At 36.3% G+C, this 26,273-nt stretch overlaps 1 protein-coding gene across 1 annotated transcript in view; it reads left to right on the top strand.

Annotated features, from left to right (window-relative positions):
* Positions 1-2,489: 2,489 nt before the first annotated feature.
* LOC110026616 (lysine--tRNA ligase, chloroplastic/mitochondrial) overlaps positions 2,490-26,273 on the top strand; it is a 105,401-nt gene continuing 81,617 nt past the window's right edge. Inside the window, exons 1-3 of the mRNA XM_020727619.1 lie at positions 2,490-2,825; positions 13,292-13,504; positions 24,779-24,890. Of these exons, the coding sequence (XP_020583278.1) occupies positions 2,580-2,825; positions 13,292-13,504; positions 24,779-24,890 (571 nt within the window). The 5' untranslated portion in view covers positions 2,490-2,579. The remainder of the gene's footprint in view (positions 2,826-13,291; positions 13,505-24,778; positions 24,891-26,273) is intronic.

Raw genomic sequence — 26,273 nt, 5'->3', positions numbered from 1 at the left:
AATTTTTGGGATTTTTTTTGGAATTTTTGGGATTTTGGGCTAAGGAGGGGTATTTTGGTAATTTGGCAAATTTTGGTGATTTAGGGTAGTTTGAGTGTTTTCAAGGTGTTTAAAATGATTTTTGAACCAATTTGGGTATTTTGGGTAAATTTGGGAATTTTAGCCAAATTTAGGGGCAAAAGGCTAGGTTGGGTATCTTGGTAGAGTTGGAGTGCCAACCACCATCAATAAGCCATGGACCAATGGAAACCCCATTTTGGGTCCTCTATGTAGTGGTCTTAGCTAAACCCTAGCCTAGGGCTAGTGGGTTTAGGGGACCACCTACACGAGTCTCCCAAAAGTATCAAGGGACCAAAACTTAGAAGTTTAAGTTTAGGATTGTGAGTGATTGTGAGTGCAAGTATGTACCTTAAGCCTTAGACCAACACCTACGGTCAATCCTAAGGTCCAGCAGTCCTAAGGGTGACTCATCTTGAGTTCCCCCATAATGACCTTACCTACTAAGTGCTGGAGGTTAGGACCAATATGTGGAATTTCAAGTTGAGTAGAGAAGAGTTTGAAATTTATAATGGTGAGGGTTCATTTTCTAGTTTTCTAATAATAGTCAATAGGAAATATCCTATGGCTAGACCTTAGGCTACTAAAGTGAAAAAAACTAAACCTCAACCAAAAGTGATGTCAACATCCATATAGTTCAAAGATGAGATATAAAACAATACACATGTATATACATTCATCTGTTAACCCATTCTACTTTGCTAGGCGTAGTTGAATATAATAATAAAACATGATATAAATAAAACTTATCTAATTAAAATATATTGTTTATAATAACATAATATGACTATATATGATTCAAACATGAGATATGAATCATTACACTCATCTGAACACCTATTCTACTTTTCTAGGAGATGTTGAATAAAATTGCAAAACAAGACATAAATGAAGCTTATTACGTTATAATATATTATTTGCAAAACAAAACATGATTACATATTATCCAAGCATGAGATATGAATTAATAAACCCATATGTGCACCAATTTGTACACCCGTCTGTAAACACTTTTAACTTTCCATGAAGAGAGGAATAAAATAGTAATATATGGAATAGGTGAAGTTTGTCACAACAAAATATATTATTTACAACAACAAAACATGATTACATATAATTTACATATTAGATATGAAATAATAAACTTATCTATACACCTATTTGTATACCCATGTGTACACTCAGTCACCCTTGCCAAGAAGAGTTGAATAAAATAGTAGAATATGAAATAAAGGAAGCTCATCACATCAAAATATATTATTTATAATAATAAATCATGATTATATATGATTCAAATATGAGACATGAAACAATAAATCAATCTGTACACTCTTTTGTACACCCATCTGTACACTTATTCTACTTTGCAACGAAGTGATAGGTAAAGTAGTAATAAATGTCATAAATAAAGTTTAACACATCAAAATACATTATATACAATAACAAAACATGATTACTTATGGTTCAAACATGAAATACAAAACAATGTACTAATTTGTAAACCCATTCGTACACCTAATGTGATTTAAACGTAAGTAATCAAACAATACAAAATAGTTTTATAATTTCGATGGTAGCTAAACTCACGTCCATTTCATTGTTGTCAGACTTTCCATCTTTAAAATTGTTCTGCTCAATGCAGATTTATCGTAGTCGTGCTTCGTGAATCTTGCTTTCTTCATTATATCACATAAAATACTAAACGAAAATCTTAGAACATGAAGAGAAAATGTGGGCGGGGTTAAACTCTAGATTGTGAAAAGAAAATGAAGGCAATCATTAGAATATCTCACTTTCTCCATATTTCGGGTCACACACCCCCAAATATTAATTTTATTTTTTCGACTGAAATAAAGTTCTAATTGAACTACCATTAGGGCTGTCAAAACGGCTCGTTGTTCGCGAACAGCTCGTGTTCGGCTTGTTAATTTTGTTAGATAAGTTAAATAGCCGAACAGGAACAAAGATGTGTTCGTTCGTGTTTGGCTCGTTTTGGCTCGAAATACTACTCATCAAGTATATATATATATATATATATAAAGTAATATTTTTAAAAAATCTAATTGAGTACAAGGCTACAAAGATTTATAATCAATTAAAATATTGATTAAAAAAATAGAATAAAAATTATTAAATTAGATTCAAATGATGTTTTAATATAAATAATAATTTTTAAATATTGCTCAAATACTTATTGTCTTATGGTTACATGATTAATGTTGTTAAAATGACTTTTTGTTCGTGAACAGCTCGTGTTCGGCTCGTTGGACAAATGAGTCGAATACAAACACACATTTTGAGCTCGAAATATAAACGAGCCGACCAAGAGCCGGCTCGTTTACACCCATAACTCCCATTGTCCTGACGTTTTTGGAATCCAAACAATAACATGCTACCCAACTGTCTATGGTGTTACAACAAATAACAAAACAGGTAACGAGGGCGGCGCCTAGAACTAAAACCCGGTATCTTTGTTTCTCTATTTCTCTTCCTTTTTCCGATACGCCTGGTAGTGTTCGATTATGGAGGTCCTCAAGACGTGGATAGCTTCTTCGCAGCTTATTCTTTTGGCCTCCCGGTCGACTTTAGCTGTCGCGACTAGGGCCAGGGCAAGGGTCCGCTGCTGCTCCTCATCTTCCTTCTCCGCCGTTACAGATGAATGCGCGAGAAGCATTGCGGCGGACGGCAACCAGCGCTCGGATCGTCGCCGTAGGAGCTCATCCTCAACATCAGACAGAGAATCCATTCGTGAAATCCGTCTCCAGAAGGTAAGATCTCTCATTCCACCTCGAAGGTTTTATATTTGATTCATTGACATAACTGCTATATGCCATTTGTATGCGTGGTTGCTATCTATGGGAGTTAAGGTATGTGTAGTTCTAAGTGCATTATTAAATCCTACCCCTTTTATCCTGTTATCACTCAATAGAGGCAGTTGGAAAGTAGTGCAATCCTTATTAAAAATTGGTTTGGGCAGTGATTTCACCTCTGTTAAATGGAAATTTTACTCAAATCATCAAATTCAGGCATTATTTAAGCCTGTAATTAGTTTCCTTGCTTAAAGCTATTTGAATTGGCCAATAACTACTTTGTGATTGGTGCTCTGAAAAATGGGCTGCATGCATGTGCCCTTATCTAATCATTTTGTGGTTATTTAGACTGTATTAGTAAAATTTAAAATAAAAAGAAGTAAAAAATGAATCAGTCAACAATTTTCAAATCTGACTAATGCACCTAATTCATTTCATACATCCCAGAACATAAACAAATACAAAAGTAACTCTACGGATCACTTCATGTGCATTTTGTTGTATATGTGGATCTAAATAGGAAGTAAAGAGGGCAACATCTTCGTCACTACTCTTGCTGTAGTGTAATTGAGCTGCTTAGAACCATGCGGCTATGAATGGCTACCCACACAACTATCGATAAGAGTTTTTTATTCTTTAAAATTTTCTACTTATAAAGCTTGGGAAGTAAGACTCATCTAAGCTTTATGCTTAGTGCTACATTTATATTCAAGTATCATTGAGGCATTAAAGTTAATAACTGCTCTTTGATGCATTGCAATAGATCAACATTTTCGTCACTACTCTTGATCTAGCACAATAGAGCTCCGCACCTAGGCATGAAGGCCCGCTCAACTTTTTGATTAATAAGCATTTTATGTTCCATAAAAGCCTCTAGTATGGAGCTTCAGAAGTAATACACATTAAGTTTCATGCTTAGCACCACAATATATTCAAATGTTTTTGAAAGCATAAAATTTAATAAATTAATAATAATCGAATAAAGTAAATCTTGTTTAAGTGCTTAACACACGAAATATGTTGAATTAACAAGTAAATAAATTCCACAACAATGCATAGATCTACTAGTATTTAAACCCATAAGATGTTCATGTTAGAAGGATCACAATTACCACAACAAAGCAATTCTATTGCACAAGTTGTTATTACTCAACACCCAAAATTGTTCAACTTTAGGGATACTGACTATGATAGCAAAGAAATTCCAGCACAATTTCCAACTAACACATTCAATGGATAATACCTTCTGTGCTGAAGTTCTTATTGTAAAAGTTTCTAATATGCAACACATGATCATAAAAGGTTTGTACTAAGAAAACCCCAAGTGTTTTCAAAAGTAAGCTTACTATTTTTTCTTAGGATTTTAATTATCATTTGGTCAAGCCCATCATGGCATATAGGTAAAGGCACATTAATAAATTCTAACTACATTACTATGTTGATGTTTTCTATAAAGTATCTCCATTGACATTTCTGATTGACTTTTTTTGACATTGCTTTCAATCAAAACTTGCATGGATATCATCATTCAAAGATATTGTGCCTAGGGCTATAAATGAACCACTGCATTCGATGAACAACTTGAACTTAGCTCGATTTAAGCTCAAACATGTTTGTTTAAATTTGTCAATAAACAAATTTAAACTTTTTTTTAAAAGCTTGAATGTTAAATGAAATAAATATGAACATTGTTCAACTTGTTTATTTATGATCATGAATAAATTCGTTTGATGTTCAACAATTATCTTGTTAAATACTCCATATTAAGCTCGATGATAATTCCTATCATATATTTTATATTATTTAAATAAAATTTGATTAACTAGAACTTTTTTAGTTATAGTTTTAATAATAATAATATTATTATATCAATAATAATTTATGATTAATTGTTAATTATATATTTTTTATTCATATGTATTTATTAATCAACCTAATTTAAATAAATTAACTTAATTCATTTCATTTTTGCTTATATTTACAATATATTAATTAATTAATGTTGATTAGTATATAATAAATAAATTAATAATTAATTAAAAATTAATAAAATAATTAATTATAAAATAATTACACATTAATTTATATATTATAATTTGATTATAATATATTTATTGATTATTAATCAATGAAAATTTTCAAAATTTATAAATAACAATTTATTAAATTTTGAATCCTACTCTCCTGCTTGCAAAAATCACTTCTCCTTTCCCGTGTCACCCCAATCATCTCCTATCTTGTGCCTGAAACTCTCGTTGACGTCAATTGGGCCACTTTGGTTGATGTCTCCTTAAACTGTCTCATAAACTCAACTATCCAAGCAAAGCCCAAAATTTCAATCCTACTGAGAGAAGGGGAAGGAAAACCATTCGTAGTACTAGTAGCCCACGGTGCCAAACGCAAAGTAGATTTTGTTTTTTTTCTCTGTAAGGTACCAAATCAGCTTCGAATAGTTGACATCATTGCCATCATTAGTCATCACCTTCTTTCTACTGGAGAATAAAGCACCCAAAATTGTGAAACCTCGCAGTCTCACTCCCAATGAGTTGACATCTTTATCATCATTAGTCTTATCAACTTTAGTCTAATCTGTGTTATTCTATCTATATAAGTTATCATATTTATTTATGGACTCAGTTTTGTTGCCCAACTAGTACAGGTATCATAAAACATGCCATTGAGAACTTATCCCTCATATCATGACATTTTGTAAGCTCAATATTTTATTATTATTGAACATTTAAATAATGTGATTCAATTTAAAAAATGCTGAATAACAACATACAAATTTGCAGTTTATGAATAACGTGTTATTTATTAAAAATGCTTCTAATTATTAAAATATTTTATTATCATAGCATATTTAATTTGCAAATTTGAACTAAAAAAATTGTTATATAGTCACTTACTCATGAATATTAGGCTATAAATATGCTTTCCATCACAAGAAAAATTTCTAATGCATTACAATCTTTAATTTAATTTACACATAAATACACTTCCGAGTGATTTAAAAAATTTGACTTTATGTATTAGAATTTTTAAATTTTACCCACCTGACGATTTACTCATTCCAATTAGATATGTCAAAAAGTTTTTCTTTTGTAAACAATCTCATAAAGACTTCTCTTTGTATAAGACAATAAACCTACTAATGCAACAGAAACCAATTAGTTAGAAAAAGAAACAAAATAGAAAATTGGAGTTAAAATCTAACGTTTTTACCTTACTTTCTTCCTTATTTTTTTCCTCTTCTCATCATCTCCTCCTCCTCCTTCTCCTCCTCCTCTTCTTCTATTGCTTCCCCCTCCCAATATTTCCTCAAGGCCTGCTCCCATCCCATCCCTCTGTTATGTTGAAATGAAAGGGTAGATGAGGGAATTTTGGGATATGGACGGTGGTTAAAAGAAATTTAATGCATGTAATTATCTAAATTATATTATTAGTATTTCCTTAATTAAATCTCAACCATCAATTACATCAGCGGCTGCTGCATGCTGTCCAAAGTGGAATTAATTTGAATTTTTACTATAGATATATTGTTGTGCATGGTGAATAGTAAAATTTATTTGAAACTTAAAAAAAAAACCAATATGGTAACTAATTCCATAACTTCCTCCTCTTTGAGAATTAACATATAGTTATGTATATTAAAATAATCTTTTTGAAAAGTAGAATGCAATCGAATGATTTTTGATGCATTAAAAAAATATGAAATTTTGGTATAATTTATTTGGATATTTTTGCACTTGTATCTTATCAAAATAAGGTATTAAAGCCAAAGTCGTGTGATGTACCTAAGGAAACAAGCAGCATGATAATTAGATGGAGACACTCAAATGCAAAATAAGTCAACTTCACTTACCAGCTCAATAATCACCTTCCCACACTTCTTTTGGATACATGTTGGCTGAGAAGACTTACCAGTCATCATCATAGCCTTAGCCAACTCCTTTATATGGGCGATTGCTTCAATCATCTTCTTCTCTCTTTATGCACCTTTCGACTCTCATTTCTTTCTTATAGTAGCCAATATGGCTTCGTTGGAGAAATTGAACTCTCTTGTATTCATTCTTGGCAGTTGAAGTGCTTAATTGGCAGAAAAAAAATGAAGCACTGAAACTTCACAAAATAGTGATTGCGCTAGAAGGGAGAAGATTCATAAAGGAAGGAATTACACTAAATTGGACAAAATGAAAAAAAACGATTTTACACGATCTAATCTCACATTAATTTCTCCTTGAATTCTGTCATTTGCTTTTTCCATGCAGATAAAATGTCAAATATTGTATTGATCGAATCTGTAAGATGGATGGAACAATTTAGTTAGAACGAAGTAGAAGCAAACGTTACCAAGAAACACGAGCCAAGTATTGATCTTGCCTTAGCATTGTGGATTATTTTTCCCATTTTATTATTTTTTTCACAATTGCCTTTCAAAAATAACAGAGCATCAATGAACTTTCTATATTTTCTAAGGGAAAATTTACTTAAATTATAGGTAAGGACGATTGCTTGTTGAACTGGGCTTAGTATGGACTCACTAGACGGGTTTGAGGAGAATGGGGCTTACTAGGCGAGCTCGGAGCAGGCTTTCCAGCTCGGTTGAAGGAGACATTCTAGCCGAGTTCAAGCAGACTCACCAGCTAGATCCAATTGAACTTGTTGGCCGACTAATGGGGAGAATATCCACTTAGGCTTGCTAAGGACTCTCCAAATGGCCTTAATTAACTCGCCCGATCAACCTAGGTTGTCGATTGTTGTTAGGAGACCCAACAGTTACTTTAGGCTTAACAACTGAGTAGTAGTTTGAGTTTGTGTTTATACTTAGGCCATAAATCACTTTTATTTTTATTTTATTTTGTTGCATTCTTATAACATATACAGTTAATTTTATATCATTTCTTAAAGTGCTTGAGATCCCTATTTATGACCAGGGGACCAATGAGAGGTCTCTACTTGTTTTTTTTTCTCTTAGTAAGGTTCTAGTATAAACCACAGACAAACATAATTCAACATAGGCCAAGTTTTAGATTGATGTTAATTGGTTGTGAAAAGAATTCTATTTGTTGGAAAATGCAAGTCAATGCTTATGAGTAGGTAGGGTGGTGTATTAACCCTTACTGGAGCTCTATGAAGCACGGTCATATTCATGGGGGCACAGACACGACGCGACACAATACGTCGATACAACATAATTACAGAAAGTAAGATTGGCACAACATGGACATATATATATATAGATATATGTATATATATAGATATATGTACATATATAGATATATGTACATATATAGATATATGTACATATATAGATATATGTACATATATAGATATATGTACATATATAGATATATGTACATATATAGATATATGTACATATATGTATGTATATCTATGTTTGTACATATATGTACATATATACATATACATATGAAAAATGGCGTCGGCGTCGGGCTGCTCTAGGGATTCGCCCGATTGCGATTCCATACATTGAAACTATCGGCTTCCTCCACGGGCATCACCGCACCCACCGACACCCGACGACGAAGATTCGTGTCATTCGGTTTTGTCGTACCCGACAACGAAGGGCTTCTCTCCTTCGTTCTGCTCGCGAGTCGTCTGTGAGTCGTCTCTTTCCTGCCAGACGACGAGCTTGCTCGCGTCCTTCGGTCTTTTCTTCGTTCCCGACGACGAAGGGCTTCGCTCTCGGTTTCACACGACATCTTGCCCGACCACTGTTTGCGTTCTCTGTTTCTGTTCGTCTTTGCTTCAGCTACTGTATTGGCACGTGGGGTTTACTTTTGTTCCGGTGTGGGGGAATGACCTCGAGTTATGCTGCGGCTGTCTCAAGGGGTTCTACTCTCGGAGCAGACGACCGTTCCTGTTTCTTCCCTCAAGAATTTAATGATGCACATGAATCTGGAGGTGGTTATACCTTTATTAAAAAACTGGGAAGAAAGAATGACAAACCCGCTTTGTTTCTCACTGATGAGGCGGGCTGCTCTGCTAGGGTTTCGTCTGATGGAGATTCCTTACCTTGAAACTATCAGCTTCCTCCACGGCTATGTCGTCTCCGACGATGAGGATTGGTGCGGTCTGCGTCATTCGGTTTTGTCGTACCCAGCAATATAAGGCTTCTCTCCTTCGTTCTGCTCGCGAGTCGTCTCCTTCCTGTCAGATGAAAAGCTTGCTCGCGTCCGTTGGTTTCTCCTTCGTTTCCGACGACGAAGGGCTTTGCTCCTGGATTCTTTTTTCGTGCGACGTTTTCTACCCGCCAAACGACGATTTCACATGTCATCTCGCCCGACCACTGTCGCATTCCCTGTTTCTGTTCGAGGTTTGCGTTCCCTGTTTCTGCTCGTCATTGCACTTGGGTTTACTTTTGTTCCGGTTTGGGGGAATGGCCCCGAGTTATGTTGCGGCTGTCTCTGGGGTTCCACTCCCGGGGCAGGCGGCCGTTCCGGTTTCTTCCCTCAAGAATTTCATGATGCACATGAATCTGGAGGTGGGTATAACTTTATTAAAAAACTGGGAACCCGCTTTGTTTCTCATTGATGAGGAAACAAGTATATTGGCTTCAGCATGCAAATATACTCTTGTTGGGAAATTTCCGTATGGAAATCCCAAGCTTGAGATTATTAGAAAGCATTTCGATTCTCTTAAGCTCACAGGGAGTTGGAAAGTTGGTTCGCTAGATGGCCGTCAAGTTCTCATTCAACTTTCAAATGACGCGGATTATACCCAACTCTTTGCTCAAAAAGTTCTCAAAATCGATAATCGTTTTATGAAAATTCTAAAATGGGCAGTGGATTTTGATCCTAAATCAGAATCTCCTATTATCCCGGTTTGGGTTAATTTTCCAGGGCTCAAGGTGCATCTTTTCAATTATGAAACCCTTTATAAATTTGCAACTGCTTTTGGGAAACCGCTGAAGGTCGATACTCCCACGTTTGATACAACCAGACCATCTGAAGCTTGTGTGTTTGTAGAGCGCGACATCACTCAACCATTTCAAGGGGAGATTTGGATTGGCTCCCCTCATCAGAGTTATTGGCAGAAGGTTGTGATGATTGATGGGACCTCATCCCCAATATTGCTCTCACTGTGGAATGTTTGGTCATAGCTCTTCATCATGTTATCAGTTACATCCCCATCTACGGCCGGCTGTAGCCCCACCTACTGTTTCTCAGCACATTTCTGCGGAGGTTATACCCTCTTCCTCACTGCCTGTGATACCTACTGCTATGCCCATGGCGGATACTGTGCAAAATTGTTTGTCCACTGATATTGTTTCTGAAAATGTTGAGAAGGGTCGTTTGTTGGAGGAGAGTCAGGTGGTTGCCTCTAGAAGGCCCCTTCTTCTACTGGAGTAGACATACTATCCTCTCAGGCTCTATGTACCGTGGAGGGTGATTGAAGATAAAGATGAAGCGAACATTCACATTTAGATGATGGAAAAAGTGTCTCCTAATACTAATGAGGAAGATTTAGAGCCAAACACAAACCATCTTACTGCTATTAATCAGTTGGTAAAACTACCTGTTGAGAGAGCAGGTGTTTCCCAAGTATTGGAAGACTGCCCTACACAAACTCAGAAACTCATCGCTGCAACTGTCTTTCCTTCTATGGATCAGACTGAACAGTCTTCAGAAGAAGAATGACAATTTTATACTTCTCGGCGGAAGAAGAAGGCTGGGGACACTGTTCAGCTTGAAAACTTAATGGATGATACCTTGGTCACTCCTCCTTGGTCACTCGTCACTCCTGACAATGAAACAACACTTCAGAGTTTGCTATCTGGATCCGCTCCAAGAACCAGATGAAGACGCATGTCTAAACTGCCTCGTCCATAGGCACTTGTTTTTGCATGTTTTCTTTTTTTGAGACTTTTGTATCTTTTTGTTAGGATATCTTTGTATCATGTATCGTATGAGTAGGACATCATCTATTGGGTCCTCTCATACAATTTTTTGTATCTTTTTTATTTCAATATAAAAAAAAAATGTATATATACATATATATAGATATGTATGAAATATGACATCGGTGGCGATCTGCTCTGCTAGGGTTTCGCCCGATGGTAAAACCCTAGTTTGATTCCATTGGCCTTCAATCCATCCTTTGGTGCTCGACGAAGAAGTTCCCGCACTCGACGACGACGACGAAGGACTTCAATCTCCTCTGCGATCGTCGTCTTCTCTTTCACGCCCAACGACGAAGGGCTTCGGCGTCTGCTTCTGCGTTTCGTCATCTCCTCCTTCGCGCCATCCAGCTTCTGCGGTTCTTTTCTACGCGGATTCCCTCGTCGAGCTGCGGTTTCTTGTCTGTTTTCTGCGCATTTCATCTGCAGTTCCTGTCTTCTGTGCAGCTTCGCTCCGAGCTCTTCGGGTCGTCTTTTTTTGCCCTCTGCCCGACTTGCAGGGCTTCTCTTTGCTGAGATGGAGTTTCTTTCTTCTTCGGTTGAACCTGACAAAACCTCCTTTGTCTACGTGGTGACTAATCCTCAGAGGGAGACGACGATTGTCTTCCCTTCAAGTTATAAGGAGCAGCGTGATGATACAGGTGACAACCCCTTTATTAAGAATGTAAGCAGGAAAAACGGGAAAACAACACTCTTTTTCTCTGTGTCAGAAATTTCAACACTGACCGACAAATTCAAGTTTTCTCTTATTGGAAAATTTCAGTGGGGACACCCACTTATGAAAGTTACCAGGAAAAGTTTTGATGACCTCAAATTGGCAGGAAAGTGAAAATTGGGGCTCATGGATGAGAGACATGTATTGATTCAGTTAACCGTGCATGAGGACTACACTCGGATTTTCTCCAAAAAATATTTTAACATCGCTGGTAAACCAATGAAGCTACTCAAGTGGTCTCTTGATTTTGATCCAAATCATGAACCTCCTACTGTACCGGTATGGTTTAGTCTACGAAGCTGCACTTTTTTCATCATTTTTTCATTATCCGGCTCTTTACTCTATTGGTGTCATACTTGAGGATCCTATGAAGCTAGATCTACCAACTTTCAACCTTACCAGACCTTCTGTGGACAGAATATTTGTGGAAAAATATATTACTTTGCCTGATGTTATTGAAGTCTGGTTGGGCACAACGCATAATGGATATTGACAACAAATCATCATGGAGCATAAACCTCCTTATTATTATCATTGTAAGATGTTTGGGCATGCCCTTGATAAATGTCGTAAGCTTCATCCTAATTTGAAATCTAAAGATCAAGTGAATAAGAATGGATCTAAGGATGTATTTATTCCACCTGGAGAGAAAAATACCACAGGACAGGATTTGATGTCTGATTCTATTGCCTCTGTGGACCCTCCCCCTAAAAATACTATTTCTGCGATTGATGAGAAGCTGGATGGCCCTGCTGAGCAACCTACACTTTCAAACCCTATTGAAAATAATAATGAAGGATTACCTACACGGACTGATAATCAGAACCTTGCAGCTCCCCACCTTCAGGAAGTATCAGGGGTAGAAGCGATAACTCTCACCTCACATACACTTGTTGGCACAACTGTTGACAATTTTTCTACTGCAACGCTACCACCTCATCCGAATGAGCAACAATCTTTGAATGAAGAATGACAGGTTTACACTTCCAGGAGGAAGAAGAAGAATGGTGATCTACCTGAGCTAATGAATCTAATGGATGATACTCTAGTTATTTCGGACAATGGTACTCAACTCACCAATCTGTTAGCTAGTTCCTTTCCGAGAACTAGAGATAGAGACAGAACTAAAGTGGGCCGACCTGGTTGATCTTTTATGTACCATATACTTTTGGGCTTTTAATTTTCTTCTTTTTTGTGTGTGTTCTATCGTATGTAAAAACAACCTATCTGTACCCCTTTCTCCTTAATATAATTGCCCTTGCACACACACACACACACACATATATATCTGTGTGTGTGTGTGTGTGTGTGTTTTGCCATTTCGGATATGTGTTGAAGCCATGTCCGTGTTTGATAGTCTGACACGGGTACGTTACATTTTTAGAATTGTCAGTGCTACATAGCTAGATGTCATGGTATGACAAGGGTATGTCGCATTTTCACATTCAAAGCTGGTTCTTATGGATTGTCGGGTTTGTACTCAAGTAAAATTTGGATGTCATGGTGTTAATTTGATTTGGAGAAGACCTCAACCAATTTGGTTGTTCTAGTGCCTGTAGCTTTTGAATTCTTTAATTGTTATATAGGTGATGATAGGGGCAGTTCCATTAACTGGTTGTTTCAATGAAAAATCAATGAACTGTTTTTCCTCATCTTTAGTTAAATCTAGTTTGTATTGCCTGATCAAAAACAACTTTCATATCCAAGATATTTTCTTATTTTGATGTTCAATTTAGTTACGCAGTTTAATCTCTGTATGAAAATAAAATCCTGCTGCTTGTTCAGGTTGAAGAGTTAAGGAGCCGAGGCTATGAACCTTATGCATATAAGTGGGATAGAAGTCATAAAGCAAGGCAGCTTCAAGATATTTATGCTCATCTGGAAAATGGAGAACAGTGCAAGGATGACTCTGTCTCAGTTGCGGGAAGAGTTATTGCTAGTAGAAAGTTTGGTAAACTAGCTTTCTGTACTTTAAAGGATGAATCTGGAACCATCCAGGTTTCCCCGACTTATCTTTTCTCAACCTTTAATTCTTCTCATCCTTTTAGGTCATCATTTCTTTCATTCATTTTAGTATCTCATGTCTTTTGGACCTCATTGCAGTGATTACTTGATTTTTTAGCTTAAAAATTGAATCATTGATAAAATGTGGCTCTTTTCATAGTCACAGTTTAACTGATAAATAAATTTGCAGAGATACTTCGTACTGCTGAAGCATGCCAGTGCAAATGATGATACTAACAAATATTTTCTTTGCAGCGAATTTTGTTTTTGGATGGATTAGCGGTTTAGTGATAATATTTGTGTTCTTGTTATGTGAGGCTCCAGATTTCTGTCATACATAACTCTGAATTTCACACTCAGAAAGTTCTTTGGTGTATCTCTGCACTACACGTCAAATTGTAGTAGTTATTGTGTGATAACTGTTTTTTCCTACTAAATTGCCTTTCTTTAGAGTAGTTTCTTACCAATTTAGCGGGGAATCTAAAGTTCGCTTACTTCAGGAACCAGTTTTAGGTCTGAATTGACAAAATTTGGTGGAATTGTTCTTAGTTTTAAGTCATTCTACATGTGAAAATTCATATAAGATTGACTACAAGATTTTCGATTAGAGATATGTAATACAGATTAGAACGTTATATTACATCTATGATGGGATTATTGAAGTGAAAACCTAGTGACAGTCATTAAAGAATTATTAATGGTTTTATTAGGGGTAACTATTTTAGATGATATGCTAGGGTGTGGGGATCAAATATGTAGGAAAGCAGTAAGATTGAGATCGATCAGTCTTGGCATGACAAAAACCTGTACAGCAAGTATGTTAGGTTGACAATCCAAATGATGAGCATAATGTCAGTCTTTACTCTTTTATTAAGTATTTTAATAGAACCCCTAAGGGAATTTTATTAATTCAACAAAAAGTACAAAAACCGGCTTTAAGTTCCACTACACCTTAAATACAACATACACAAAGAAAACCTACGAACCGCCACCGAAATACAACTCACACAAAATCACAAAAAATCAGGATCAACTCTAATAATAGGAAAGTTCATTCTATCACCATGAATAAAAAAAGAGAACTTATTAGTCACAATATCAGTCACAACAACAGCTTGAGTTGAGCTGCCCAATTTAGCAGGCCAATTAGCCAGCTTATTACCTTCTCTTTGAATATGTGACCAAGTAACCTGTTAAAAATAGTTTAAAGCAAAAGTTTTCTTCATATGTACCAGAATAGTCCACGGGTATTACTCCTTTAAAGTACAAAATTCTCACTTTAACAAAGAATCAGTTTTCGCATGTACTTGATGCCAACCACAGTTCTTAGCCAGTAAAAGAGCTTTTACTATAGCTTTAACTTCAATGACTAATGGAGAAATAGGAATCGAAGGAGCAACACATCACACCAAACAATTACCACAATTATCTCTAGAAAGCCCACCAATGCCTGCATTTTGAGCTTTTCAACTGCCATCAACATTTATTTTAATAATATCTCTCACCGGCATTTTCCAATAAACCAAAATAACATTTGACTTCAGTTTCACAGGAATAGGAAGATTCATGTTCACGAATAATGTAAGGATCAATTTATTAACATGTTTCTTAAAACTCCCATATTTAAGCATTTTAAAATGAAATTAATGATCAATCTGAAAGTATTAGATATCAACACAATTATCTTTATGTTTAACATCATTTCTAGCAATCCATATAAACCTGAAGACAATAATAGGAATGGTAGCAAAAAACCGGCCTCCAAACCTGTTCCAATCCTGAATATAACTGACAATAGTATTCACCAAAATTTCCTCTATATTCCTCTCAAAGAGAATTGGGATACGATTCCAGATTTTATTAGCAAATTTTCAAGAAATGAAAATGTGCTCCATGCTTTCCTCATCCTGCCTGCATAAACGACAACATGTCGGGATTCTCAATCCTGTATATTTCAGAATATCATCAGTAGGAAGAATATGATGTAGTATGCTCCAGCAGAAAAAAGACTGAGAAGGTTTAATCCAAGAGTTCCAAACCAATTTTAAATCTTGCCCCCGAGCATACAGAAGAGAATCAACAAAGGTTTTAGAAATAAAATCACCCAAACGGCCTTTAACTCTTACTTTATCTTGAATACCTTGTAGGATGGGAACATTGGCAATGATATAAGCATCATAATTACTCATATTATTAACCAACACTCCAACATCCCAACAGTAGTTATTCCAACAATCTTTCACAGCAAAATTAATATCAAAATAACCCCATTGTGATCAGCCAGTGCACCACTACCCAATCAATCATCATACCAAAAACTGGAAGTGCCTTCACTAATATCCCAACAAAGCAAATTCTCAGTCTCTTTCGAGATCTTAAGCATCTCCTTCCAAACAATCGAATCCTTATTGTTAGCAGTGATAGCAAGTGGATGAGTATTAGAACAATATCTATTCATCACCATATGAGCCGGAGGGAATTACTAGCTGTATACCACCAGCACTAACAGGTTTGCATAGTTTAAACGAACTCATCCAATGATTCTTATGCTCTTTTCCAGCCCACAAGTACTTATTAAATATATTCTCCAACCTTTTGCAAATGCTAGACGGAATCTATATAATTTGCATAGCATATAAGGGAATAAAAGTAATAATACTTTTTTTAAAAGAGTAATTTTACCCCCAAAGGATAAAAAATTGTTTTCCCAAGAGATAATGCACTTATTGATCTTATCAATTAGACTCTCAAATCGATGATTCATTCTTGTACCTGTATCCATAAGATAACCCAAATAAGGCATATGCAAATCACCTTTGACACAGTTGCTAGTTCTGGATTCAGTTTCTCTTAACAGTAGAAATAGCTTTAGCATAGTAAAAGTTGCACTTATTATTATTGAAAATAAACCCAGAAGCTTCTTGAAAATGATCCGAACCTTTCCACAACTTTTTAACGGATGTCTTATTATTAGTAAAAATCACAATATCAACAACATAGGCAAGGCGAGGAATCCCATAGTTTCGTTTATCATCATAGTTCATGCTAGGATAGTTGTTGAAAATGCTATTTAAATATCCCGAAAGATAGTCAAAATCAATAATGAAAAGAATTGGAGAAAGAGGTCCATGTTTAATCCCTCTTGAAGCTTTAAAATAGCCACATTTTTTCCCATTAATCAAAATGAAATAAAACTTATTATCCGTAATTCTTTTGATAAGATTGCAAGAGGAAGCGTTGAAGCCATGATCTTTCAAAACATCCAAATTGAAATTTCACCTGATAGTATCATAAGCCTTTTTAATATTCATTTTGAAAATCACATGGCCACCCTTGCCTTTTCTATCCAAATCCAAAACCAGTTCTTGAGCAATCAGAGCATTTTCACAAATAAACCTACCTTTAACAAAAATAGATTGATGATTACTAATAAGAATATGAAGATGAGGTTGAATTTTGGAGAGGATTCTAGAAATAATCTTGGATATATCAGCATTCAAACTAATAGGTCTGTAATTATCCCAACTACTGCTATCTTTACTTTTAGGAATTAAAATGAGATTAGTAGATCTGAAATATTTAGGCAACTCAATGCCTTTAAAGAAGTCCTGAATAGCAATAATAACATCACCACTTATCACCTCCCAACAACTTCTATAAAAGGCAGCAAAAAACTCATCTGGCCCAGTAGTCTTATTACTGTCCATAGAATTTAGATCATTTTTAAACTCCTCATCAGGATCTAAGAATGGATTAATAATACCAGCATTTTGACCACTAATCCTCTCTAATTCACAATCATCATTATTAAGAAGATTAGAGAAAAAAACTAATACCATTAGCCTCAATTTGCTCAGAACTATCCAAATAAGTACAATCCCTTAGTTTGATTCTACTAATCACATTGGGCATCCTTCTTTTTTTAATAAAAGAAGGAAAATAAGAGCTATTTCTATCTACATCAACCATTTGATGACCCATAACTTTTTGACTATAGAAGGATTCCTCCATAGTAATAGCATTATTTAGCTCATATTGACTTGTGAATAATGCGTTAAACTCAACCATATCATTGTTAAACTCCTCCAATTTTTTGACCTTAATCTCAGCATTATGAATATTATTATAATGGTTATAAAAAACATGCCAATTCCATTTTCTGAGCTTGCAAGCCAAATTCTTATGTAAACTCAATCATCTATGACCATCATTACCAGTATAATCAGATTTCCAGTCATCTTTCACAAACAAATTAAAAGAAGTATGGAGAATCTACATATTAAAAAATCTGAATTGATAAACCAAAGGTTTTTCGCTGACTTTCACAGACAACAATAAAGGAGCATGATCCAAATAAGTAATAGCCAGCTGATAAACACTAGTAACAGGGAAGTAATCCATCCACCGACTGTTAGAGACCAACCTAGTCTTTCAAACACCTTCCCTTTAGACCAGGTAAAATTATTGCCCATAAAACCCAAATCAAATAGGCAAACATTAAAAAGAGCATAAGAAAATTCAGCCATTAAACTTAAGTTAGGAGGACATCCCCCTTCTTCTCATTTGTAGACAAAATCATATTAAAATCACCTCCAACCAACCAAGTTTCATTAATACCAGATTTCAGAAAAAGCATTGATTCTACAACTCAATTCTATTAGTTTTAATACAATTAGCACACACAATAGCAACAAGAAAAGCAACATTATCACATCTAACCTTGATGTGGATAAATTGAGGATGATCCACAATCACAGTAACATCAATAGAATTTTTCAAAGAAACCAAATCTTGTTATTAGAATTAACAAATAATTTAAAATTGCCGATTATTCTAGCATACTTATCATTGTTCTGCCTTACTCAAGAGGTTCAAGAATACAAAAAAACTTAAATCTTATGAGGTATGATAATATTCCTTACTTTATTAGAGGCATTCACCTTACCAATGTCTCTAATTTTCCAAATGAGAAGAATAAACATCAGTAACCAATTTTATTCCTCTAGTACTCCTAGAGGTCAAAGAAATCTGATTGTCAATTCCTTTCCATTCTCCACTAGTATGCATTTGAGCCACCTCATAATTTACATAACTGAGTTCTTTTATACATTTGATTTTCTTTTTCCTCAATTTCTGAATTAACCATTCTTCCTACAATTCAGCTCCAGAAAGAGAGAAATTATTAACCAAACAATTATTACCATCATCCTCAATCTTATAACAATAATATGTTTGTCAACTATATCTTTACCAATCGAGCCTTCCAAGGCCACGGTTTCCTTATTAACATGAGGATTAACTTCATTATCAATATGACCATCGACCACCACAAAAGGACATGCTAACTCATCGAGATCAAGATTATTACTTAAAAATCTTCTTGCTGTTCAATTACCTCACCAGAGTTAATATCTAACCGAGACTCTTTATGATGACCAACCTTATCTCCAATACAATCAACAATCAATATTGTATTAATTTGATCAGTGTGATTGATAGCAGAAACCCCTGTTTCTAGCTTCTTGCCTTCCTCTCTAACAACATTCTTCCCTTTAAGATTTATTACTCAGGATGTGTAACATTCTTGCCTGTTTTGATTTCACTGTATTTAAATTTTTTTGCAGCCGATACCACCTACAAATTCATATAACATGTAGTTGAACTTAAAAACAAATTAAAACATAACAAAAATAGGGGACATTTAAAAAATGCTCGTCGCTAGTTTCTTTGCCCACTTCACATCGGAAGCATCAACCATGACAGATTCATATAACATCGTTAGTTGCTTTACCGAATCCTACCCCAAGCCCTTTGATCCTAGTTTCAAGTCCCAGATTTTACAATCATTCTTTAGCTGATCCTATTTATTTTTTAACTACATTCTATCATACTTTTTGCGTGTACTTTTCTTGAATTTTCTAATAATATTTTCCCATCATTCATTGTTGAAATAAGTTGTCGACCTATTTCCCAGATCGACCTTCTTAAGGTAAAGGTCGCAAAGTATTAATTTTGTCTCTTTATCACACATTGCAGATGAACCAACTTATTTTGCCTTAACTATTGTATTACTAGCATGAAAAAAAATTAATTAACATAAATAGGAATGCCACAATATCACAATCTACACACCAACACACGTACGAACACCTCCACACAGACACCAACATCTCCACACCGACAACTCCACACACCAGCACATCAAGACACCAACACATTCACCACACCACCACTAACACCTCTACACAACCACAACCACAACCACAACCACAACCATAACCACACCCTAACCACCACCTCCACAACCACTCACCAACACGTCCACACAAACACCACCACACAAACACCACCAGACACCACATAGAGACCACACAAATACCAACACCTCCACAAAAAATACCACCATCTCCACACAAACACCTCCACACACCAGCACATCATGAAAACAACACATTTATCACACTACCACTACCTCCACACACCAACACCACCACCTCCACACAAACACAACCACGCACCAACCACCACCTCCACAACCACACACCAGCATCTCCACACACCACCACACACACACCACACACACCACACACCAACACACACACCACCAGACACCACATCCACACCAACACCTCCACACAAACACCACATCCACACCAACATCTCCACACATCAACACATCAAGGCACCAACAAATCCACCATACCACCATCTCCATCACCAACACCTTCACATAAACACAACCACATACTAACCACCACCTCCAAAACCACACACCAACGCCTCTACACAGACACACCACCCCCACACACCACCACACAGACACCACCAGACACCACACAAACACCAACACCTCCACACCGTCATCACCACCTCCATACCACCAACACCACACACCTGCACCAACACATCCACATATACACCTCCATCTCCACACAAACACCAACACCTCCACACGCCAACCACACACCTCCACACGCCAACCACACACCTCCACACACCTTCACACAGACACCAACACCTCCACATACCAACCACACACCAACCACCATTGCACTACCTCATAACCAACACCACACCACGCCACCTTCTCTAAACCACACACCAACCACCTCGACGCCACAGAACACCAACATCAATGGCACACCACACCACTCAACCACCTCCACATCACCTTCTCCCACAAGAAAACCACCACCTCCTCACAACCTACAACCAAAATCAACACCCTCTTTCATCCATTTTTCAAATTCTCACACAAACATTAAAGATAATGGTAGAACCCCATCCCATATTTTTCATTTGACCAATTATATACAACACCCGAAACATTGCTATCCACAAATTAAGTACTTTCTTTCATTTGAGGCAATTACTTTTAGGACATCCATATTTTTCAAATTCTCACTGGTTAAATACTAGGCACCCGAAACACTGCTATGTCTAGGGCACCCGAAAAAAAGCCACTTCCAATCCATATTTTCAATTGAGGCAGTAACATACAGGACACTGAAACAGTGCATTTTACAAATCAAGCTCCTTCTTTCATCCATTTTTTATTGTAGTGGCATACAAGGCCTCCGAAACAGTGCTATCTACATACAGAGCACTCGAAACAAAGCTATCTACATACAGCCGAAAATACCCATTCCACAGAACCCTACAAAGCGCAAAACTCACAAAATCCATAAAATTCTCACAATAACAGGATAAAAATTAGAAAGCCACAAAATGTGAAAGCTCAAGATTGATTCCACAAAATTCTCACAAAACCCTACATAGCGCAAATGAGAAAACCACAAATCACAAAAAGAAAGCTATTCCATCGAAAATGAGTATAGGAATTACATACAGTGCACAATAACCAGAGATTGAAGGGAAAAAGAGAGGAGAAGGACAAGTTGCCACCAGAAAGAGACGCTTGAGAGGCATGAGAGAGGCACGAGAGAAATGAGAGAGATACCAGGGCAGCGAGGTAAGAACTTTGCGAGAGCGATAGAGACGTAGCTAGGGCAAAAGAAACGCGAGAGAGGGAGCCACAAGGTCGAGAGAGGCAGAAGAAACGAGAGGGAGGGCCGCATGATAATATGTATGCGAAGAAACGCGTGCCGTGGGATCGAACTTGCGTCCGCGTTTTAACATAGATTATCTAGGAATTTCACTGCCTCACCGTTTCCAAATAGGCAGAATCGCGTTTTCAAAATGTATCGTGCCAAAAAAGCTGCCCCTAACTAGCCCTAAGTTTCCTTCCAACTTTTCTTTTGATTTCCCTCCAAAATGGTTGAATATCATCTGAAATTTCTCCCTATAATCGATGACGAATTCTTCCTGGATTAATGCAAAAAACTCCAAGTGTAAATCCCTTTTCCGTGTGGTTCTGAAACGCTCCAACAATTAGTCCTTGAATTCTTTCCATGTTCTAATTGGATGACATTGCTATCTTCATTGATACCATACTAGAGTCTCCCCTTCCAAACACATGGCCGCCACTATAAATTTTTCATCCTTTGTCGGCTCATTAATAATAAATATCTCTCCACGCAATAAACCCAATCATAAGCATCATCTCCTTAAAAAATCAACATTTTCAGCTTCTTTATGCGTGAGTCTCTTAACCAATTTTATCTATTGAAGTTCATTCCACTCATGAATTGGGGGTTCAGTTCTCTTCCGTGACTCATATTGATTTCCTTTCTTCTATAAGTTTGGCTTGCCCCATACTCAGTTTGCCACTCCCCATAGGGTTCTGAATCGCCTTCCCTCCCGGAAGGCAGCTGCAGCGAAAGACACTGATGAGGTTGGATGTAGCCCTCACTCGGGTGACCACCAGCTGCAGTTCCCTGTTCCAAGCCGACTTCATTCATATCGATCTTCTCCAGCCCCAAATCACACACTGTCCCATTCTACTTGCTGACCCTCATTCCACTTGTTCGAATGTTTCGTTATTCCTTCCAAGTGTTGCTGTTCAAGTCTACTCCTGTGCTGTCACTCGATCCCGCTACAGGCCGTGGTGGGTTTGTGTGAAATTCCACGATTTTCTTCATTTCTTTGAAGGTCGTGAATTTTCCCTCCATATACTTGAAACGCTCATCCTCTGTTCACCTCTTTGTCTAATTCTACTCTAGATCATCTATCTTAATGGCCGCCATTACTCCCAAGAAAATTTTTGATAACAAAGGCAGTAGTCTCTATGCTCTTTGGCTTCCTCGCTAGCTCAAATCGCGACTATATCACACGGTTCTTCACTGTATGCTGCGATCCCCCTTACTAGGTCAAATTGGGCGATCTCGTCATTAGTACGCTGCGACCTAGTCATTTTCTCAACTCGGTAGATTCGAGCGGCGACTGTATGGCGTGGGTTCCTCATGAAGGAATGACTTAGCCCCCTGTATGCTACCGCGATTGCTTTCAGAGATAGAAGGCTTTGATACCAAATTGATATGATTCAGAAGAGTTTTCCACAGAAATTAGGCAAACCAAATATTTATTTCAATAACACCAAACAACACAACTAAAATATATAAAGGATGAGTGCCTACAATTCAAGAGGTAGACGATCTCTCCCAAACCTAACCCTAACACCTACAATTCGAGAGGTAGACAATCTCTCCCAAACCCTAATACTAAAATTCGAGACAACAATCTCATAGCATACTAAACACTAAGCATAATAAGCCCCATTTATACCAAATAATATAACTAATAAAAGGCTAAATTGCCCTCAGGTTTCAATCTAACATAAATCTATTAAAATCAAACATTATGCCTTTGAATGAGTGTATGCCCAAACTATCCAAAATTTGGGCCTACTTGTTTAACAAGCCCACGAATATAAATTCACCAAATAAAACCACATAAACCAAAACTCTAATGTGTCTTATACGAGAATTATCAAGTAAAACTAAAATTTGGAAGTTGGTGATAACCATGACATGCCGCTGAGTTTTTATTGGTTGTCATGTACCTATAAAACACAAGCAATTATGTTGTATGACTTTGAACCATTCAGTGAAAATTGGTGAAGTAGTCCTCTGTTTGTAAATGTGTTGACATTAATCTCAAAAGGATGTCTTTAAAACATATTTTTCACGTTTGTTTGCATAGTATAGCTGAGTTGGGCTCCATGGATGGGACAACTTATGGTGCCCTGGTAATGGTAGTTTAGGTTCTTTGATATGTTTGTGAGGATATAATCATGAGATTTTGATCTGGTCAACCTCCATCTCAACCATACTCCAATTAAATTCAACCACAAATAATAAATCTAACCTATAACGAAACTTAGACAATCTCCTTAGTCAACAGTATTCTCCTTTGAATGGGATGAGTAGTTAATTATGGTGGCTTGCACACAAAAGTAGTCTCTACTCTATATCTAAATAAAACCTGATATAGCATCAATGAAATTGAGCTAAAAAACTATCTAATCTACCTCAAAGAAAACCACTCCAAAGTTTTTCCCTACGTATTGTAAAGGCTCGAGGAAGGAGTTAGTTTTTCCTTAGCGATCACTATGCCTCACATCTAAATATAGAGATTATTTTTCTTGGAATTAGGTAGTCACACTTATACCATGCTCAACAATCAACTTGTACCTACAAGATTGAAACTGGAATAAAAAAAGTGTCCAAACCAAAATTTTTTGAATTATTTGCCTCAGACTTCAATTTATAAACTTCTTATAGCCCAGCTTATTAAATAAGAATGACACATGACCAATCTTAATTTCAGTTCAAATTCAAACCAATTCATTTTGGTTTGCTGAACGTGCAAAGCTGATCGATAGATACAGTCCTTGGTGAAATGATGGTCATATCAAGGTTGCAGGTTTTTGATTTGAGCCTAATCTATGATAATCTGCATAGGAATACTACAACTTCGCATGGAGATGTCCTTTGTATAAATTTCCTTTTAGTTAATGTCATTCATATTGAGTGTTGCATGGTACTTTAATTTTCTATTTTGCAAAATTTTTTACAAATTTTCATTGTCATTTTATTTATAATCTAATTATTTGTTTTTAAATCCTTCCATATTAGTTACTTTTAATGTTGTTGGCGTACCTTATATTTTTCACTATATATGCGAAAACCATCTTTCTTTTTTTTCATAGTTTGTTTAAGCCTATTTTACCATTTTATAATTTATTTATCCTTTTTGGTTTTATGATTTGCTCATCTTAATATTATTATTTCTACCGCACTTGTAAATTCTATATGCTATGAAAAAACTTAGGATGCGCCACTCTTACATTATTTGTGACATTTGTAGCTCTACTTTGAGAAGGAAAGCCTTCCAGAGGACCAGTTTGAGCTGCTAAAGACATTTATTGACATTGGTGATATTTTGGGTGCAAGTGGCTCTATTAAGAAGACAGATAAGGGTGAGCTATGATGACTCCTACTTAGGTTATATATTCCTTTTTTTTCATATTTTTATAATTATTATTCTATATCTCCATTTAGAAGTCTATGTTATGTTTGGAGCTTGATTTACAAGGAGAAACACCTAGGAACGGTGTAGCGGGCAACCCATCGCTTAGGGTGTTCCCTTATGCGTGCTAATGCATAGTCTAGCAATAAAACAAGTGCCCCGGCGCTACTTGGGCGTCTTTCAAGGGAAAATTGTTGCAAGTAAGGGTGCTAAGGCTCTCGAAAGATTTGTTTCCAACATTCTGGTATGGAGCGCTCGAAAACTCGGTGCTCGGATATGACACCTTTGTACCTGTAACCGATTAATGCAGTTTGAGACTTTATTTTCTATGTTTCTTTGTTGTAGATGGTTTGCGTGTATAGTGCAAAGTAATGCTGTAAGTTGTTGTATTTTTGTGAGTTCTCTTGTGCGAAAGAGAAAGGAGAGGAGCCTTTGTGAGTTCTAAGAGAGTTGTGAGGCTTGAATGTGGTGTAATCTGTACAATTTCTGGTTATTTCATAGTGAATTTCTTGGCATTATGGCTTCATAGATTTTTTTCTATTCTCAGGTTTCTTCACGTTAAATCTTATTTTTTTGTGTTGTTTCTGGAATTACTTGTTTATGTGCTTCTATTCAAGTATTTTATTCCAGATCTCTTGAATCAATATTCTGCATGTATCTTAACCCCATAACAATTGATATCAAAGTAGGATTTTTTTGAAGATCTTTGATTGGAGTGGAAATAATGACCGACGAAGCAATGTACAAGGTAGAGAAGTTCAATGGTACGGATTTTGCGTTTTGGAAAATTTAAATTGAAGATATATCGTATCAAAAGAAATTGTATTTGCTACTGGAAGGAATTACCATGAAGTCTGAATCGATGACTCTAGAAGAATGAGAATCACTTGATCAAATAACTCTACCTCATTTGTTGCATTCAACTTTGTGAATGAGAAAATTACGGTAGATCTCATGAATGTATTAACACGAATATATGAGAAGCCCTTGGCTTTAAATAAAAGTTTTCTGATGAAAGGATTGTTCAATCTGAGGATGATGAATGATAATATAAATTTTTTTTCATGATGACTGCATTAACATTTGAATAATTTCAACGCAGTGGACCGCAAGTTCGATGTCGTTGTCAGGGCATTATTATTTTTATCTTCATTACCAAATAGTTGGGATAGATTTCGAGCAACTCTTCTGGTAATATGAAGTTAAACTTTGATGACATTGTGGAGTGAATGCTGAATGAAGAAAGTTTGCAAGAAGGTAAAAGGTGAAATTTTAAATTTTGTATTGAATGTTGAAAACAGAGGAATGAATCTGGATGGAAACATAGTTAGGG

The sequence above is a fragment of the Phalaenopsis equestris genome, unplaced genomic scaffold, assembly GCF_001263595.1.
Source record: "Phalaenopsis equestris unplaced genomic scaffold, ASM126359v1 Scaffold000387, whole genome shotgun sequence".
Lineage (NCBI taxonomy): Eukaryota > Viridiplantae > Streptophyta > Magnoliopsida > Asparagales > Orchidaceae > Phalaenopsis > Phalaenopsis equestris.
Note: the sequence above shows the minus strand (reverse complement) of the source record. Positions and strands in the feature narration are given on the sequence as shown.